Source organism: Scleropages formosus, chromosome 24 (genome assembly GCF_900964775.1).
Source record: "Scleropages formosus chromosome 24, fSclFor1.1, whole genome shotgun sequence".
NCBI lineage: Eukaryota > Metazoa > Chordata > Actinopteri > Osteoglossiformes > Osteoglossidae > Scleropages > Scleropages formosus.
The window spans coordinates 11,421,897-11,443,087 of record NC_041829.1 but is presented as its reverse complement, the minus strand read 5'-3'; the positions used below and the strand labels follow the sequence as shown (position 1 = coordinate 11,443,087).

The 21,191-nt window shown below is 43.0% G+C and overlaps 1 protein-coding gene across 2 annotated transcripts in view; it reads right to left on the bottom strand.

The window, feature by feature from the left end:
- The window catches only part of col6a3 (collagen, type VI, alpha 3), a 120,622-nt gene that overhangs the window by 87,904 nt on the left and 11,527 nt on the right, over positions 1-21,191 (bottom strand). Inside the window, exons 3-6 of one of the 2 annotated variants that reach the window (XM_029248605.1) lie at positions 18,229-18,825; positions 17,073-17,681; positions 16,246-16,860; positions 12,599-13,192 (exon numbers count right to left, since the gene is read on the bottom strand). In XM_029248605.1, the coding sequence (XP_029104438.1) occupies positions 12,599-13,192; positions 16,246-16,860; positions 17,073-17,681; positions 18,229-18,825 (2,415 nt within the window). The remainder of the gene's footprint in view (positions 1-12,598; positions 13,193-16,245; positions 16,861-17,072; positions 17,682-18,228; positions 18,826-21,191) is intronic. The other variant, XM_029248606.1, reaches the window with a different exon arrangement.

Below are 21,191 nucleotides of genomic sequence, written 5' to 3'. Positions count from 1 at the left end.
CTCGGCAGGTCAGAGAACTCAGACACAGACTGCGCATAGCTGGGCTCGTATGAAATCTTCTGCAGTTCCCTGGCGTCTGAGTTTCTCGTTCCAATTCCAAAGGTCAAGACCCCGAGGTCCCTCAAAGCCGAAGCCGGCGTATCTACATTGTCGTTGGACCTTCCCCCGCTCAACACAATCAGGATCTGAGGAACACCTTCCACGCGCCTGCTCCCAGAGGAAGCGGTAAACACGTTGTCTCTGACAAACTGGAGGGCTGCTCCAGTGTTCAGTGGTCTTCCTCCCTTGTGCCTCAGATTTCTGATGGCATCACGGACTTCGTCTTTTCTTGAGTGTGTGATCAGGTAGAACTGAGCCTCCGGCTCCCTGCTGTACTGCACCACAGCAACTCTGTCCTTGCCCTCATCCACACTGAGTTTCTCCACAATTCTTTGAACAAAGTCTCGCATTGCTGGGAATCCACTCCTAGTGCCATCAGAGCCGTCAAGAAGGAACACAACGTCTTTCTTGGGAGCACCCCGTTCGACTACAAAAGAAGCATTTACAAATGTAAAATTACACACTTAACGTCAACGAAAGCAACATTCTTCCTCGTTCTCTGAAAGTACCACTCTACCGACTGAACTAACGTCGCCGTACAAATCTCGTTCCCAGTTCTGACACTGTTTTGTCCCTAAACATTGTCTACCGATCTTAGCTCTTAGCGAGAACGATTGGCGTTACGGCCAATCGGTGAAATCCATTACAATGAATATTTCAAGTAAATGCAGCGCACACAAGCAGCTCGTTTTTGCAAAAGACTCGCGCCAATCAGTAAGAAACACGCACAGAAAAGCAGAAATGCATTAATATGTGCATTTAACAAAGCTGTGGCAGCTCTCCATGTGTCAAATAAGAGAAGGTGCAAGAAACAACATACAACACTAAAGCCTGCATTGGTCTCTCAAAGGGAAAATTTCGCAGCGCACATTGCATTCTTACCTACAACGGTTGGCGTTATTGGGGTAGCTTTAGCAAGTATGGTACTCATGGAGGACACAAGTTGTTGCTGAATGTTAGGGAGGTCAGAAAATTCAGGCACTGAAAGTGCATAGTTTGGATCGTGAGATATTTTCTGCAGTTCCCTGGTGTCTGAGTTTCTCGTTCCAATTCCGATAGTCAAGATCCCAAGACCTTTCAAAGCTGAAGCTGGTGTGTCTACATTGTCGTTGGACCTTCCGCCATTCAGCAGAACCAGTATCTGAGGAACACCTTCCACGCGCCTGCTCCCAGAGGAAGCGGTAAACACGTTGTCTCTGACAAACTGGAGGGCTGCTCCAGTGTTCAGTGGTCTTCCTCCCTTGTGCCTCAGAGTTCTGATGGCATCACGGACTGCTTCTCTTCTCGAGTGTGTGTTCAAGTAGAACTGAGCCTCCGGCTCCCTGCTGTACTGCACCACAGCAACTCTGTCATTGCCCTCATCCACGTTGAGTTTCTCCACAATTCTTTGAGCAAAGTCTCGCATTGCTGGGAATCCGCTGCTAGTGCCGTCAGAGCCGTCAAGAAGGAACACAACATCCCTTCTGGGAATGCCGCGATCGACTGCGAAGAATTCACACGAAAACACAGGAATCATCAGCTTTGATCCATTGCACACCGCTAAATGCTCTGAGCTTTACAAGTTTCCAAGACTCATTTAAAAGTTGAGCCAACAGGATGAACATGCCATGTTTTTAAAATCGTAAGCAAAAGTTTTTTGAAAGCGCTAGGAAATGGAAAACTTCTCTTGTGCCAAATAACGGCAAGAAGGCGAACACAGCAAATGGTGGATCCCCAGAGAATGAACACTGAAATAAGTGTTTTAGCGGAACATTGACTCCGCTCACATACATGAAGGGGCTCATCACTGTGGCAAACGGTTAGGTTAAAATTCTAGATACATGATGCAATTCAACAAGTAAACGTTTAACTTAAGACGACCTCTTTAAAGGCAAAAGGACACACAAATCTCTAAGGCAGTGAACAAATCTACTTTTAAAACTTGATTACTCTGCATGGCGTACTAAACAGCTTGGCCGTACCTATGACTGTCGGTGGTTCCGGTGAGACGCGGGTCACTACCACGTCCACAGAAGAGACAAGCTGTTGCTCAATGCTCGGCAGGTCAGAGAACTCAGACACAGACTGCGCATAGCTGGGCTCGTATGAAATCTTCTGCAGTTCCCTGGCGTCTGAGTTTCTCGTTCCAATTCCAAAGGTCAAGACCCCGAGGTCCCTCAAAGCCGAAGCCGGCGTATCTACATTGTCGTTGGACCTTCCCGCGCTCAACACAATCAGGATCTGAGGAACACCTTCCACGCGCCTGCTCCCAGAGGAAGCGGTAAACACGTTGTCTCTGACAAACTGGAGGGCTGCTCCAGTGTTCAGTGGTCTTCCTCCCTTGTGCCTCAGATTTCTGATGGCATCACGGACTTCGTCTTTTCTTGAGTGTGTGATCAGGTAGAACTGAGCCTCCGGCTCCCTGCTGTACTGCACCACAGCAACTCTGTCATTGCCCTCATCCACGTTGAGTTTCTCCACAATTCTTTGAACAAAGTCTCGCATTGCTGGGAATCCACTCCTAGTGCCATCAGAGCCGTCAAGAAGGAACACAACGTCTTTCTTGGGAGCACCCCGTTCGACTACAAAAGAAGCATTTACAAATGTAAAATTCCACACTTAACGTCAACGAAAGCAACATTCTTCCTCGTTCTCTGAAAGTACCACTCTACCGACTGAACTAACGTCGCCGTACAAATCTCGTTCCCAGTTCTGACACTGTTTTGTCCCTAAACATTGTCTACCGATCTTAGCTCTTAGCGAGAACGATTGGCGTTACGGCCAATCGGTGAAATCCATTACAATGAATATTTCAAGTAAATGCAGCGCACACAAGCAGCTCGTTTTTGCAAAAGACTCACGCCAATCAGGAACAAACACGCACAGAAAAGCAGAAATGCATTAATATGTGCATTTAACAAAGCTGTGGCAGCTCTCCATGTGTCAAATAAGAGAAGGTGCAAGAAACAACATACAACACTAAAGCCTGCATTGGTCTCTCAAAGGGAAAATTTCGCAGCGCACATTGCATTCTTACCTACAACGGTTGGCGTTATTGGGGTAGCTTTAGCAAGTATGGTACTCATGGAGGACACAAGTTGTTGCTGAATGTTAGGGAGGTCAGAAAATTCAGGCACTGAAAGTGCATAGTTTGGATCGTGAGATATTTTCTGCAGTTCCCTGGTGTCTGAGTTTCTCGTTCCAATTCCGATAGTCAAGATCCCAAGACCTTTCAAAGCTGAAGCTGGTGTGTCTACATTGTCGTTGGACCTTCCGCCATTCAGCAGAACCAGTATCTGAGGAACACCTTCCACGCGCCTGCTCCCAGAGGAAGCGGTAAACACGTTGTCTCTGACAAACTGGAGGGCTGCTCCAGTGTTCAGTGGTCTTCCTCCCTTGTGCCTCAGAGTTCTGATGGCATCACGGACTGCTTCTCTTCTCGAGTGTGTGTTCAAGTAGAACTGAGCCTCCGGCTCCCTGCTGTACTGCACCACAGCAACTCTGTCATTGCCCTCATCCACGTTGAGTTTCTCCACAATTCTTTGAGCAAAGTCTCGCATTGCTGGGAATCCGCTGCTAGTGCCGTCAGAGCCGTCAAGAAGGAACACAACATCCCTTCTGGGAATGCCGCGATCGACTGCGAAGAATTCACACGAAAACACAGGAATCATCAGCTTTGATCCATTGCACACCGCTAAATGCTCTGAGCTTTACAAGTTTTCTAGACTCATTTAAAAGTTGAGCCAACAGGATGAACATGCCATGTTTTTAAAATCGTAAGCAAAAGTTTTTTGAAAGCGCTAGGAAATGGAAAACTTCTCCTGTGCCAAATAACGGCAAGAAGGCGAACACAGCAAACGGCGGATCCCCAGAGAATGAACACTGAAATAAGTGTTTTAGCGGAACATTGACTCCGCTCACATACATGAAGGGGCTCATCACTGTGGCAAACGGTTAGGTTAAAATTCTAGATACATGATGCAATTCAACAAGTAAACGTTTAACTTAAGACGACCTCTTTAAAGGCAAAAGGACACACAAATCTCTAAGGCAGTGAACAAATCTACTTTTAAAACTTGATTACTCTGCATGGCGTACTAAACAGCTTGGCCGTACCTATGACTGTCGGTGGTTCCGGTGAGACGCGGGTCACTACCACGTCCACAGAAGAGACAAGCTGTTGCTCGATGCTCGGCAGGTCAGAGAACTCAGACACAGACTGCGCATAGCTGGGCTCGTATGAAATCTTCTGCAGTTCCCTGGCGTCTGAGTTTCTCGTTCCAATTCCAAAGGTCAAGACCCCGAGGTCCCTCAAAGCCGAAGCCGGCGTATCTACATTGTCGTTGGACCTTCCCGCGCTCAACACAATCAGGATCTGAGGAACACCTTCCACGCGCCTGCTCCCAGAGGAAGCGGTAAACACGTTGTCTCTGACAAACTGGAGGGCTGCTCCAGTGTTCAGTGGTCTTCCTCCCTTGTGCCTCAGATTTCTGATGGCATCACGGACTTCGTCTTTTCTTGAGTGTGTGATCAGGTAGAACTGAGCCTCCGGCTCCCTGCTGTACTGCACCACAGCAACTCTGTCATTGCCCTCATCCACGTTGAGTTTCTCCACAATTCTTTGAACAAAGTCTCGCATTGCTGGGAATCCACTCCTAGTGCCATCAGAGCCGTCAAGAAGGAACACAACGTCTTTCTTGGGAGCACCCCGTTCGACTACAAAAGAAGCATTTACAAATGTAAAATTCCACACTTAACGTCAACGAAAGCAACATTCTTCCTCGTTCTCTGAAAGTACCACTCTACCGACTGAACTAACGTCGCCGTACAAATCCCGTTCCCAGTTCTGACACTGTTTTGTCCCTAAACATTGTCTACCGATCTTAGCTCTTAGCGAGAACGATTGGCGTTACGGCCAATCGGTGAAATCCATTACAATGAATATTTCAAGTAAATGCAGCGCACACAAGCAGCTCGTTTTTGCAAAAGACTCGCGCCAATCAGGAACAAACACGCACAGAAAAGCAGAAATGCATTAATATGTGCATTTAACAAAGCTGTGGCAGCTCTCCATGTGTCAAATAAGAGAAGGTGCAAGAAACAACATACAACACTAAAGCCTGCATTGGTCTCTCAAAGGGAAAATTTCGCAGCGCACATTGCATTCTTACCTACAACGGTTGGCGTTATTGGGGTAGCTTTAGCAAGTATGGTACTCATGGAGGACACAAGTTGTTGCTGAATGTTAGGGAGGTCAGAAAATTCAGGCACTGAAAGTGCATAGTTTGGATCGTGAGATATTTTCTGCAGTTCCCTGGTGTCTGAGTTTCTCGTTCCAATTCCGATAGTCAAGATCCCAAGACCTTTCAAAGCTGAAGCTGGTGTGTCTACATTGTCGTTGGACCTTCCGCCATTCAGCAGAACCAGTATCTGAGGAACACCTTCCACGCGCCTGCTCCCAGAGGAAGCGGTAAACACGTTGTCTCTGACAAACTGGAGGGCTGCTCCAGTGTTCAGTGGTCTTCCTCCCTTGTGCCTCAGAGTTCTGATGGCATCACGGACTGCTTCTCTTCTCGAGTGTGTGTTCAAGTAGAACTGAGCCTCCGGCTCCCTGCTGTACTGCACCACAGCAACTCTGTCATTGCCCTCATCCACGTTGAGTTTCTCCACAATTCTTTGAGCAAAGTCTCGCATTGCTGGGAATCCGCTGCTAGTGCCGTCAGAGCCGTCAAGAAGGAACACAACATCCCTTCTGGGAATGCCGCGATCGACTGCGAAGAATTCACACGAAAACACAGGAATCATCAGCTTTGATCCATTGCACACCGCTAAATGCTCTGAGCTTTACAAGTTTTCTAGACTCATTTAAAAGTTGAGCCAACAGGATGAACATGCCATGTTTTTAAAATCGTAAGCAAAAGTTTTTTGAAAGCGCTAGGAAATGGAAAACTTCTCCTGTGCCAAATAACGGCAAGAAGGCGAACACAGCAAATGGCGGATCCCCAGAGAATGAACACTGAAATAAGTGTTTTAGCGGAACATTGACTCCGCTCACATACATGAAGGGGCTCATCACTGTGGCAAACGGTTAGGTTAACATTCTAGATACATGATGCAATTCAACAAGTAAACGTTTAACTTAAGACGACCTCTTTAAAGGCAAAAGGACACACAAATCTCTAAGGCAGTGAACAAATCTACTTTTAAAACTTGATTACTCTGCATGGCGTACTAAACAGCTTGGCCGTACCTATGACTGTCGGTGGTTCCGGTGAGACGCGGGTCACTACCACGTCCACAGAAGAGACAAGCTGTTGCTCGATGCTCGGCAGGTCAGAGAACTCAGACACAGACTGCGCATAGCTGGGCTCGTATGAAATCTTCTGCAGTTCCCTGGCGTCTGAGTTTCTCGTTCCAATTCCAAAGGTCAAGACCCCGAGGTCCCTCAAAGCCGAAGCCGGCGTATCTACATTGTCGTTGGACCTTCCCGCGCTCAACACAATCAGGATCTGAGGAACACCTTCCACGCGCCTGCTCCCAGAGGAAGCGGTAAACACGTTGTCTCTGACAAACTGGAGGGCTGCTCCAGTGTTCAGTGGTCTTCCTCCCTTGTGCCTCAGATTTCTGATGGCATCACGGACTTCGTCTTTTCTTGAGTGTGTGATCAGGTAGAACTGAGCCTCCGGCTCCCTGCTGTACTGCACCACAGCAACTCTGTCATTGCCCTCATCCACGTTGAGTTTCTCCACAATTCTTTGAACAAAGTCTCGCATTGCTGGGAATCCACTCCTAGTGCCATCAGAGCCGTCAAGAAGGAACACAACGTCTTTCTTGGGAGCACCCCGTTCGACTACAAAAGAAGCATTTACAAATGTAAAATTCCACACTTAACGTCAACGAAAGCAACATTCTTCCTCGTTCTCTGAAAGTACCACTCTACCGACTGAACTAACGTCGCCGTACAAATCCCGTTCCCAGTTCTGACACTGTTTTGTCCCTAAACATTGTCTACCGATCTTAGCTCTTAGCGAGAACGATTGGCGTTACGGCCAATCGGTGAAATCCATTACAATGAATATTTCAAGTAAATGCAGCGCACACAAGCAGCTCGTTTTTGCAAAAGACTCGCGCCAATCAGGAACAAACACGCACAGAAAAGCATAAATGCATTAATATGTGCATTTAACAAAGCTGTGGCAGCTCTCCATGTGTCAAATAAGAGAAGGTGCAAGAAACAACATACAACACTAAAGCCTGCATTGGTCTCTCAAAGGGAAAATTTCGCAGCGCACATTGCATTCTTACCTACAACGGTTGGCGTTATTGGGGTAGCTTTAGCAAGTATGGTACTCATGGAGGACACAAGTTGTTGCTGAATGTTAGGGAGGTCAGAAAATTCAGGCACTGAAAGTGCATAGTTTGGATCGTGAGATATTTTCTGCAGTTCCCTGGTGTCTGAGTTTCTCGTTCCAATTCCGATAGTCAAGATCCCAAGACCTTTCAAAGCTGAAGCTGGCGTGTCTACATTGTCGTTGGACCTTCCGCCATTCAGCAGAACCAGTATCTGAGGAACACCTTCCACGCGCCTGCTCCCAGAGGAAGCGGTAAACACGTTGTCTCTGACAAACTGGAGGGCTGCTCCAGTGTTCAGTGGTCTTCCTCCCTTGTGCCTCAGAGTTCTGATGGCATCACGGACTGCTTCTCTTCTCGAGTGTGTGTTCAAGTAGAACTGAGCCTCCGGCTCCCTGCTGTACTGCACCACAGCAACTCTGTCATTGCCCTCATCCACGTTGAGTTTCTCCACAATTCTTTGAGCAAAGTCTCGCATTGCTGGGAATCCGCTGCTAGTGCCGTCAGAGCCGTCAAGAAGGAACACAACATCCCTTCTGGGAATGCCGCGATCGACTGCGAAGAATTCACACGAAAACACAGGAATCATCAGCTTTGATCCATTGCACACCGCTAAATGCTCTGAGCTTTACAAGTTTTCTAGACTCATTTAAAAGTTGAGCCAACAGGATGAACATGCCATGTTTTTAAAATCGTAAGCAAAAGTTTTTTGAAAGCGCTAGGAAATGGAAAACTTCTCCTGTGCCAAATAACGGCAAGAAGGCGAACACAGCAAACGGCGGATCCCCAGAGAATGAACACTGAAATAAGTGTTTTAGCGGAACATTGACTCCGCTCACATACATGAAGGGGCTCATCACTGTGGCAAACGGTTAGGTTAAAATTCTAGATACATGATGCAATTCAACAAGTAAACGTTTAACTTAAGACGACCTCTTTAAAGGCAAAAGGACACACAAATCTCTAAGGCAGTGAACAAATCTACTTTTAAAACACTGTTTCTCTGCATACTGAACAGCAAAGCTGTACCTATTACTGTCGGTGGTGCCGGTGAGGCGCGGGTCACTACCACGTCTACAGAAGAGACAAGCTGTTGCTCGATGCTCGGCAGGTCAGAGAACTCAGACACAGACTGCGCATAGCTGGGCTCGTATGAAATCTTCTGCAGTTCCCTGGTGTCTGAGTTTCTCGTTCCAATTCCAAAGGTCAAGACCCCGAGGTCCCTCAAAGCCGAAGCCGGCGTATCTACATTGTCGTTGGACCTTCCCGCGCTCAACACAATCAGGATCTGAGGAACACCTTCCACGCGCCTGCTCCCAGAGGAAGCGGTAAACACGTTGTCTCTGACAAACTGGAGGGCTGCTCCAGTGTTCAGTGGTCTTCCTCCCTTGTGCTTTGCAGTTCTGACAGAATTAAGGATGTCGGTTTTTTTTGAATATGAGCTTAAATAAAAGTGAACCTGTGGAACTCTGCTGTACTGCACAAGTGAAACTCTGTCATTGCCCTCATTCACATGAAGTTTGTCCACTATTCTCTGAACAAAGTCTTGCATTGCTGGGAATTCCTTTCTCGTTCTTTCAGAACCATCCAGCATGAAAACAACATCTTTCTTGGCATCACCCTGTTGAACTTGAAAAAAAATAAAATATTGAGAGAAAGAAAATATCACATTGCTATTTCAGCCACAATCGTTTTTCCTTTTCAATCTCACCGTAAGCTTCACAGGCATGGATTTAAATCAAATGCAGTTATTTTCACTAAATGATCTAAGTCAGTGTTTTCGTTTAAAAATAGTTGTATTTCATCTTGAAGTATTTTCTCAGTAGTCCAACAGCAACGGTTATATGGGGTGCTAAATAGGAAAAAAATTGGAAAGGGAAATATTCTTACCAAAAGCTGTTGGTTTTATTATGGAATCTTTTTCGTGTACAGTATTTATCGAGGATAGAAGTTGCTCTCGAATGTCAGGGAGGTCAGAGAATTCAGGCACTGTCAGTATGTAATTTGGATCATGAGATATTTTTTGTAATTCTTTGATATCGGAGGACCTTGTTCCAATTCCAAAGGTCAAGACCCCGAGATCTTTCAAAGCAGAAGCTGGTGTATCTATATTGTCACTGGACCTTCCACCACTCAATAGAATCAGTATCTGAGGGACACCTTCCAGATGTCTGCTCCCAGATGATGGAATTAAGATATTGTTTTTCACATACTTGAGTGCTGCTCCAGTGTTCAAGGGCCTTCCTCCTTTTTGTGAAAGCCCTTTTATGGAGCGCATTACATTTTCTTTGTTAAAAAATGAATTAAGATAAAAATTGGCCACTGCAACATTACTAAATTGGATGAGAGCAATTCTGTCCTTCTTTTCCTCCACATCAAGATTTTCAACAATACTGTTGACAAAGTTAAGCATTGCTGAAAATCCCCTTCTGTTGTTATCAGAGCCATCCAGAAGGAAAATAATATCTCTTTTCTGTTTTTTGTCTTCTGCTGTAAAACATGACATATAAGATATTTCAATTAATTTTTCAAAATTTCAGCCATGTTTTGGAATGAAAGCATTATACACACACACACACACACACATTCTCAGAACCGCTTGTCCCTTACGGGGTCACGGGGAACCGGAGCCTACCCGGCAACACAGGGCGTAAGGCCGGAGGGGGAAGGGGACACACCCAGGACGGGACGCCAGTCCGCCGCAAGGCACCCCAAGCGGGACTTGAACCCCAGACCCACCGGAGAGCAGGACTGCGGTCCAACCCACTGCGCCACCGCACCCCCTGAAAGCATTATATAATATGTAAAATATAAATATAAATGCAAACATTATATATAAAATACATGTCACAAATTATAAATTAAAAACGTAAAATTATGTATATTCCTTACCTATGACTTTAAGATCTTCCCATGATTTTAGCTGAAAGAGTCTTTCCACTAAGTTTTGCTGAATTTTAGGCAGATCGTGGAAGTTAGAAATGGCATAACTATAGTGAGGTTGGAATGCCACACTCTGTAGCTCAAAGGGATCCATCATTGTTGATCCAATTACAAAGGTGACCACCCCCATCCTCCTCAGAGCGCCAGCAGGTGCTGTTGGAGAGTCCCGCGAACTGCCACTTGCCAAAAGCACCAAAATTTGATTTGCACCTTCTGAACGGCGGCTGCCAGCCAGTGGAGAGAATACACTATCTTTCACAAAGTCAAGTGCTCTCCCAGTGTACTGAGGTTTTCCGCCCTTGGGTTTAAGATTTCTGATTGCACTGAGTGTGCTCTCTTTTGTTTTGTGAGTGTTTAGATAGAAATCGACCACAGCTGTATTACTGTACTGAACCACAGCAACTTGATTTTTCTTCTCATCCACATCAAATTTTCTCACTACATTTGTCACAAACTCACGTATTGCTGTGAATCTGTTTATAGCATCATCAGATCCATCAATAAGGAACACAATGTCCCGTTTCATACTGGGGCCTTGAATTTTAAATAGATAAATATAAATTAGAATCTATTAAGGAGTAAGTATTGTTATGTACTGCATGCAAAATAAACCTATCACTTCTTGACTACACATTTCAAAAAACAAATTAGTCATTGTTTATTCTACAGGATACAAGTCTACTGGTCTAATCTTGATTTTCATTTTACCCATTGCCATCATTCTTACCTAAAAGGGTTGGCGCTGTAGGGAGCATTTCTTGAACATCATTTACAAGATATGATATTTTTTGCTGAATATTTTTGAGGCTTTCAAAATCAGGAACAGAAAAAGCATAGCTTGGTGTGAATGCTATTGTCTGCAACTCCAGCACATCTGCATTCCTCACTCCAATGCCAAACGTTTTGATTTTGCGCTCCCGAAGTGCTTGTGCCGGACGCCTGACATCATCATTGGAACGACCTCCACTGAGGACAAACAGAATCTGAGCAACACCATCCAGGCTTCTGCTCCCAGCCAAAGCAGTAAAGATATTGTCTCTAACATACTGCAGGGCTGCTCCAGTGTTTAGGGGTCTTCCTCCCCTGTGTTTCATTGATTTGATGGAACTGAGTACATTATTCTTAGATGAAAATGAATTCAGAGTAAAATCAGCTGCGGCCTCACTGCTGTACTGGACCACAGCAACTTGATCTCTATTGTCATCCAAATTAAGGTTTTCCACAACTTCTTTAACAAAACTACGAATTCCTTCAAAATCATTTCTAGTATTATCTGATCCATCAAGCAGAAACACAACATCTTTTCCTGTGGATTCTGTAATGAATTACAAGATGTATTAATATTGCTGCTCCCATTACCGACATAATCATGTGTTTCTATGATAATTACTCTTTACAGAAGAATTGCAACTTAAATACACAGAAAAATAATATATTTTTATGCAGGCATTTAACTTGTGTTTCAAATATGATACATTATTTCTTACCAAAATATTTAGCTGTTGGCACTGATTTTTGTTGAGAAGCTTCCTTTATCAAAAATAAAATGTCCTGCTGAACAGTCGGAAGGTCCACAAAATCAGAAATGGACAGAGCATAGTTAGGGTTATAGGATATCATTTGGAGCTCAAGAGTGTCTGCACTTTCTGTACCAATACTCAATGGAACAATTCCCAGTTCCTTTAGAGCTCTTACTGGACCTCTAATGTCATCTCCAGACTGCCCACTGTTCAGCAAAATCAGTATCTGTGGAACACCTTTCAGACGTCTGCTACCAGAAGAAGCAGAAAAGACATTGTCAGCGACAAACTGGAGAGCTGTTCCTGTATTCCGAAGTTTTCCACCCTTGTGCCTTAGGTTTCTTATGATATCTAGGGCATTTTCCTTTGTTGAGTATGAGCCCAAATAAAAATGAGCCTCTGGATCTCTGCTGTACTGAACCACAGAAACTCTGTCTTTGTTTGGTTTCAAATTCAGTTTCTCTACTACTCTCTGAACAAAGTCTCGCATTGCAGGAAATCCATTTTCTGTCCCATCAGACCCATCCAACAAGAACACGACATCTTTTTCAGTATCTTCCATATCAGCTGAAGCAGAATGTACAGGAATATTAAAAAAAAATAAAAATTTAAATGAACAGCAGCATATCAAACCATGACAGAGCAACAGTGAAAAATACATTTGTGTACACTTTCATCATAAAGTATTAACAACCAATATATCCTACCTTCACGCAGAATAACTTCTAAGTTTTCTTTAGGAAGGTTGATATAACTTCCAAGCCGCTGCTGGACGGTGTTCAGTTGGCTGAATTCTTTGACGCTGAATGCAAAGGCTGGGTTGTAAGAAATGGCTTCTATCTGACTTCTGTCGGCATTTTTCACACCAACTCCAAAGGGCACAACACCCCCTGTCTTCAGGGCCACAGCTGGATCTCTCACATTGTCCCTTGACCTCCCTCCTGTCAGAACTATCAAAAACTGAGGAACATTTTCTGCTGCTCTGCTGCCATACGTAGGTGAAAAGATTATGTCCCTCATGAATACTAAGGCTGCTCCAGTGTTCAGATAACGGCCTCCAGTTGGAGTCATGCCATTGATAGCGGCCATAATTTCTTCTTTGGTTGAGTAAGTGTTCAAGTAAAAGTTAGGAGCTGGTGTTTCACTATGTTGGGCCACAGCAATCCGTATCTTATTGCTTCCAACATCTAGAGGTTCAATGACTCTTTTAATAAAGTCGATGACACTGGGAAAATCACTTGCAACTGCATCAGAACCGTCAATCAGGAAGGCAACATCCCTCTCACCGCCAGTAGCTTCTCCTATTTGTCAAGAAAGGAAAAAAACTCACCACTCTTGCTTTTTAAAACAACACTCATGTAAGACTGATGAGTACCACATAGTACAACGGATCAGAGAACATGATAAATAACGAGGATAAATTAATTTAATGCTTTACTGTATGTTAAAGCCTATTAAAGAATTTAAGTTTTTGTTCCCGCCTCAATGAATGTGTTACATCATTGTTACATATTTTATATTTACATTTACTCATTTAGCAGATGGTTTCTCCAAAGTGACTTACAATGCTGGATGTACTGCTGTTCACTACTTAGAGTGAATCACTCATTTACACACTTTCTGACACATACACAAAATAAACATGCAACAATCTGAACCCCATGCAAACCGAGCAGAGATAAAACCCATGTCCTCTCGCACCACTAAATTCAAGTCAGGGCCACAGCAGTCTGGAGTCTGTTCCAGAATCAGAGGGCAGGATTTATATATGTGTATACTGTTTGTGTGTATGTGTATGTGTATATGTCTATTCAATGTTGCAATGACCCGCATTGGTGTTCGAGCAGGAAATACGCTTATTATAAATAGTTGCATTATGGGAAAAATTTGAAATGTAAGTGTGCAACTACTGGGGACAGTTCTGGGGGAAATTATGGGGTGACCCTGTTTGGGAGTGGGCGAAAAAGAGAGCCTGGGGTGTGACGCAGGGTGGGAGGGTTGGCTGGCTGGCTGGAGGCGTAGGTCCTGGAGAAAACGGGGATCCGCAGACCGAGACCGTTATTTCTCTGTGTGCCGCTGATTAAATAAAACGCTCAAGATGAACGCTGCCCCTGTGCGTCTTTCTTCACCCCATTCGAACTCAGACCGCCGCGCGCCCCAATGAAGTGTTGCTTTAGTTTAGTATGCCATCCCTTGTATCCCTTAGTTCTACCACAAAATCATTATTTCGTCAAAACTGCACTTTCTAATCTGACGTAATAGGTGTTTAATTACCGATACCATTTCGCTGCTTTACAGGAACAAGTCATGCGTATACTTGAAAAATGGAAGGAGTGCAAAAAATGCAAAAACAGGTGAAAACCAAGTTGCCTTACGAAGTAGGCAAGTAGAAACAACTTTTTAAAACATAACTAATTTTATAAATTAAAGACTTAACATTTTCATTTTATCGGTCCATTTTAATACAGGTCGTCCCCGGTTTACGATGGGGTTACGTTCTGCGAAACCCACCACACACACACACACACACACACACACACACACGAAGTCTGAAACCGCTTGCCTTGTCCCAACCGGAGCCTAACCCGGCAACACTGGGCGGGCGCAAGGCGGGAGGGGATACACCCAGGACGGGACGCCAGTCCGTCGCAAGGCACGCCAAGCAGGACTTGAACCCCAGACCCACCAGAGAGCAGGACCCAGCCAAGCCCGCCGCGCCCCCTGCGAAACCCATCGTAAGTCAAATACACCTAACCTACTGAACATCATACGTGTGATACGGATTTGCCGCCTCCATGCTGGGCAATTACTGAGTTTCTCCTCAAGAGTAATTGCCTTCCTCTTCTTCTTCCCACCAGTAGCAGGAGACACAGATGGGCGTTTCTGTGACATTATGGATGCAGAAAACAGAACAGAAAGGGTATCCGTACGACTGCGTGGCAGGCTGGAAGAGGCGGATCGCTGCTGCTGCCCAACATCGCGAGAGAGTATCGCACCGCATGTCGTTTTTCAGGGGAAAAAATCAAAATTCAAAATTCTAAGTACGGTTTCTATAGAATGTCCATCGCCAGCTCACCGTCGAGAAAATCGTAAATCAAACCATCGTAAATCGGGGATCACCTGTATGTATTTTATACCAGAAATAATAATTTGATGTGCATCAATTTACAAACTCTATCTCAAATTTCAGCTCTTGTTTTTTAAATTAATACGCAGTTTATATTTATGGAACAAAAAATAATTATAATTCATATGTGTCCAAAACAATTGAAATCCTGTGTCGGAAAAGCGAAGGAGTGTCTGTCAGATATATTGGTATTATTGCATGATTGTGGAGACATGATGATGAGAGCAATTAGCAGGAAAAGTTTAGCTGATGGTTTTTGGGTGCACAGTTATTCACAATATAAAGTTGACAAACTCAGTGGATCTCTGCTTCGTGCTCATCCAGAGAGTTGATCTATTTTACAAAGAAAACTTGGAAGCAGTGAGTGTGTAAATGTGTTTCACACATTCTGCTGAAATTTTGGGTTGATAGTTATAGTTATAACTATCAACCCATAATTTCAAGTTATAAATTTTACAGCATTCTAGTAATATTGGGGAAAATTTGTTTATTGTTTTCAGATCGGGCTGAGAACATATTATTTTTTTCGGATTAAAATAAATTGTAAATAGTCTTTCAGTATCAAATTTTGATACCTGAACTATTTTCAGGAACGGATGGATTTCGTAAATCGATGGATGCCTGTATACACATATATAAACTGAATGTGTGAACATATAGGGATAATGACTTTTTTGGCTGCTTGTCCCCTAAACAAGTCTTGCTGGCAGTTTAAGATAAGTTGGTGGTGTGTGTGTGTGTCCTGACAAGCCAAATACAGAATGATTTTGGGACAGGCTCCACACCGCTGAGACCCTGTCTTATCCTGTCTTATCAACTGTGAATAAAAAATTTTAATTGCTTAATTTATATGACACAGCTTCTCACAAGAATGCAGCTATTGTGTTTCACCAGAAATAACTGTAATGAGAAAAACAGTGTGTATCCCACACACTTCGTCTTTCCACACATTCACAAAACACATAACAAATAGGTTGTTGTTAAATGGGGAAAAAGGTACTAACTAATATGCACTGGGTATAATAACCAAAAAAAGCTAAATAAAGGAAACCTATATTCAGAAAATACCTTCTTGACATGCTATATTTAAAGCTTGATTAAATAAATATTAGAAAGTTTTTAATTATAACAAACATACAAACTGACAAAGTTTTTGAAAACTCAACTGAACAATTTTAAATCTGCAAATAAGAAGAAGTATTGAGGCCTGCGGTATAGGAAACTAACCTGGACCAGGAACAGTATCTGTGTCCCCTTCTAATGTTATCAAAGGAGTCATGATTTGTGCAGCGACATTCTCCAGGCGACTAAAACTGCTCTCCATGAATGCCAGGTCTGGTATAAAGGCAACCGTTCTCAGGAAGTCTTCATCCACTTGGCCTATGCCAATCGCGAAGGTCATGACTCCTGCCAGAGCAACTTGATCAGCCACACGTTTAAACTCATCCTGAGGATTGCCAGCAGTGATCAGAACAAGCATTTGCTGAACTTTCTGTCTTTTCCGGGACCCAGCGGAAGGCTGAAAGTGCTCTGTCAAGGCAAACTGCAGTGCTGCCCCAGTGTTCAGAGTGGTACCCCCAATCAGGTCAAACCGACCAACAGCATCTAGGACATCTTGTTTATTGGAGAAGGTGTTCAGAAAAAACTCAGTCCGTTGACTTCCTGCAAACTGCATCAGACCAATCCGCACCCGGTCAGGACGCACATCAAGCTGGTTTACCACACTGGAGATGAAGTTACGAACATATGGCAGGTTGGCACCACCGACGTAATTTGACCCATCCACAAGAAAGACAATGTCTCTGAGAATTCTCTGGGTTTGTATCGTCGTTACTTCAGTGACTGTAGAGAAAAATGAAGATAAAAGAAATGGCATAAATGGAGAAAGACCTGTCTAAATTTTTACACTTTAATGGCTAAGGTATTTTGAATACCAACTTTCAAAACTTCAGCAACTTTTTCATGTGAACTATTGGTTTCAATAGAAATTCTCTATTGACACATCTCTGATTAAGATCAGGAAAATCACATTATGACTAAAATACAATCCATACCTGTTTCTGTAGGCACTTCAGTCCCATGTATAGGAATTACAGATAATGTTGAAAGAGATGATATAAGTTTTCTTGGATTGCGACTCAATTGACGGAAATCCCTCAGCATGTGGACCAAGGACTGAGCGGTTGCAATCTGGTTTAGCTCCCTCTCATCAGCTGCTTTAGAGCCAACTGCCACGATAAGGACCTCCATTTGCTTCAGCTGCTCCGCAGGTTGAACCACATCATCTCTGGATTTCTTGGAAGCCACCAGCACTAACAACTGAGGCACGCCCTGCTGGATCCGACTCCCTCTTTCTGGCCTTAGCATCTGGGTCCGTACAAAATCCATGGCAGCTCCTGTGTTGATCTCCTTTGTCCCACCTCTGATGCGGATCTTCGCAACAGCTGCAGTAAGGGCTTCCCGGGAGCCATGGGTGTTCAGGTTCATTTCTAGTTTTTGACTCGTGGTGAACTGGGCCACACCCACTTGCACCTGGTCTGGGCTGATGGGCATAGACTGAGCAAACTGCTTGATAAAATCACGGACTGCATTAAAATGGGTTGCCCCCATGCTCTGACTTCCGTCTATGAGAAAAATGATGTCCCTCTTGGAAACATCCAGAGCTGGAAAAGGAAATGAGCTGTTTCAGTTAATTTGATCACATAGAGAATTATTTCAGGATATCTTGTTTTACAGATAAATTATTAATGTACTATAATGACTGAACATACATGCATGTAATGCCAGCAAATAGAATTGCATGTACATTATATATTTATATATATATATATATATAGATACATTAAACCAGTTTTTTTATATATCAGAAAAGCACTGCTTAAAACTGTAAATTTTAATAGCAAAGTATACTAAATGTACATTCCACTCATGTATTCAGCTCTGCCTCACAAAGATGTTTCAGACTTAAAGTCTTAGTTGACCTACTTTAAGCCCAATTAATTTCAAATGACTATAACTAGTATTAAATATTGAATAATTATTAAATATAATCATTTAACTTTGCTGATAACGTAGGACAGATAATATTTAACCATGTTGCTTTACAAAAATAAAGCCAACTATAATGTGAGGTAGTGTGATGCAGTAGGAATAAGTATAATTAAAATGTTTATGGGATGTGTTCACCTGGCAACTCGCTTAGTTACATACCTTCAGGTATACTGGTTTCTAAGATAATGGTGCGCTGAGCCACGCCGATAATGTACAATAACAGCGGATCCCTCTGCTGGTCTATAGCTCTGAAATCAGGGGCTGATAACATAAATTGCTTATCCGTGGCAATGCCTTCCAGCTCTTCCTTGCCAGCACTGCCAACCCCGAGTGGAAATACAAATACGTTGGCATAATCAAGGGCCCTGCTGCCCTCACTGACATCATCACTGTAGGGTCCAGCACTGATGACCACAACAACCTGAGGTATCCCATCCTCAGCCCGGCCACCTGCTTCTGGGCCCAATAGGCTTTCTGCAACTTCTTTCAGGGCTGCCCCCAAATTTGCCTCCACTCCACCCTGGAAGTTAAGCCCCTTGACCACATCCAGAATGGCAGCCTTATTGTCATAACTATTTAGATAGAAATGAACTTGAGGGTCCGTGCTATACTGAACAACAGCAACTCGGATTGCATCTTTTCCCACTGCAAGCCTCTCAATGATACTTAGAGCCAGACTGCGGATGTGAGGGAAGTTGCCGGCTCCAACGTTCTGTGATCCATCAATTAAGAACACAACATCAGCAGAATCTTGTGCTTAAAGGAGAGAGAAAACAGAGAACAAAATGCAACGTGAAAGCGTTAAATTGAGGATGCGACATGCAGACACATTACCTCGTGTTTCCATTATAGTCATCAAGAAACACGGTCTACTGTACAAACATTACAGAAGCACATTAAAATACATTTTTGCATGATGATTGAATTGAGGTGTGGGATAAAGATTATGAACTATTAATAGGGAAAAGATATATATAATACAGTATATATGATATACACAGTATATCCTATATTTCTTGAGTTTTGTAATGCCAAAAATTTGAAAAATTTATTTTATTTACCCCATCAATTAATAAATGTGGGTTATATTAGCTTACCACATTGCAGTCATACCAAATAAAAGACACAAATTTGGTAGCTGAATGTAGGCTCAATCTTTGGAATTGTATACTTACCCAAATTTGCAAATTCACTATTTAGAGTTATTTTTATATCTGGATCACATTGGAAAACGCTGATCATATAAGCTATGCCAATATCTTGAGTATTCTGCAACTGTTGGCTCTGAAGAGCTTAATCATCATGGGGTAAATGAAAGACAAAAAAACCTCCCAACCTCTGAAATTCAACCCTTTCATGCAAAATCATGTTAAAATAACCCAGTGATCACGAGACCAGTGATGACCATGTGGCCCATCCTTGTGACACGTTAACGGACAGGCTATATTATACTTGAATCCTGACATAGGAATTGACCTGTGTTTGTTCAGTGCAAGCAGCCTCCCAGCTGATATCGAGAGATATCAGTTTATTGAGACTGAGCTCATCAGTGAAATACTGTAATGTCAACAAGCAGACATCAGAAATGGAGACATCTGTCCTCCCTATCTCAACCTTTGTGACACATCAAGAATTGGCACACATGTTCATCACTGTTTAAACAGGGGAACATTTTGAACATTCTGATACAGTTTTAAATGCAAGCTGGTGATAGATGTACAAGGCACATTACACTGAAACACAGAAGCTGCAGTGAGAGGTTAGACACAAGCGTTTTTCTTCTTCTTCATATATCTTGAGCCCTGTGTATGTGTCCTGTCTCAGTGCATTGTATTTTCTTTCCATTGCCTTCACAGAAGTGATGTTCCACAGCAAAGGGGTAGACTTTGTATAGGCTTTCTGCAAAGCTCCATATGATGGCATTACTTTTGAATCTCTATATTTTGTTGCATTAATATGCAGCAAAATTTCCAATAGGCACTGGTATTTCATTGTATGTGTTGGTCACTGCAGGGGATTAACTGCAATATCTTTTAATAAGGCTCTCAATACAAATCGCTTCAGCAAAAATGTACACATATACAGGTATACCTCGATTTATTAACTGCTTATCCAAAATTTCTATATCAAAAATTTAACGGCTCTTGACTTTTGATAAACCTTTTTTTTTTTTTTCTTATGAAAGAAAGACCGGTTTAACAAAATTTATCCAAAGTGTGTTCAAAAATGATGCTGATGTGTCTATGTCCAGATCTCTCCATCTGTTGGTTTTAGAGATGGGAATGTTGCTTTAACAGAGTGAGTTTAGCAGCACTGCAAAGCAACAGAAAACTGCCCTGGGAGTCTGAAAGCAGGATGTCAAAGATAATAGGTGAAGTGCACTTTTGTGCTGTTTCCCGAGATGTATGTTGCTTTGAGGAAAGCATCTGGTAAATAAACAAATGTAAATGGAAATTTAGACATTTTATATTGTGCAAAAAACATGGGTTTATAGTTAAACAGATGTTTTACAGTGTCCTAGTAATATTTTGGACAAGTTAGGGTTTTTGGATGGACTTGGAACACATAATTATTTTTCCCATTTAAAATAATGGGAAATAGGCTTTCAGTATTCAAAATTTTCATATCCACATCATTTTCAGGAACACATTAATAAATCGAGGAATGCCTATATAATGAAATTAAAATAGAGGTAACTTGTCATCAATACCATCATTGTTGTGCCAGTGTCAGTGACTGGACAGACACAAGCTGAGCCAGTCTAACCATTCTCTCCTATTATTGAGGAACAGAACATATCAATTACTCATGAAACATCAAAGAAATCAGTCACATGGACAGATATAATTGGCCCAACTTGTGGAGACACAAAGTCTGAAAGTAAGAATTAACAGACAAGTATGAGTGTATGTGGCTGGCATATTTCAGACAAATGGCCAATGTATTGTCCTTCATAGGTTTAACTGTTGCTTGTGAAGATTCATTGTAAGAATATGGCAGCCTGTAACAGTCAGGTCTTTCATTCTGAAAGGCCAACTATTTATCCAGTCAGCCTGTGAACGCAGATTGCAATGGTCAGGTAGTTCAGACCTCTCGCAGGAATTCCACTTATCTGCACTGAT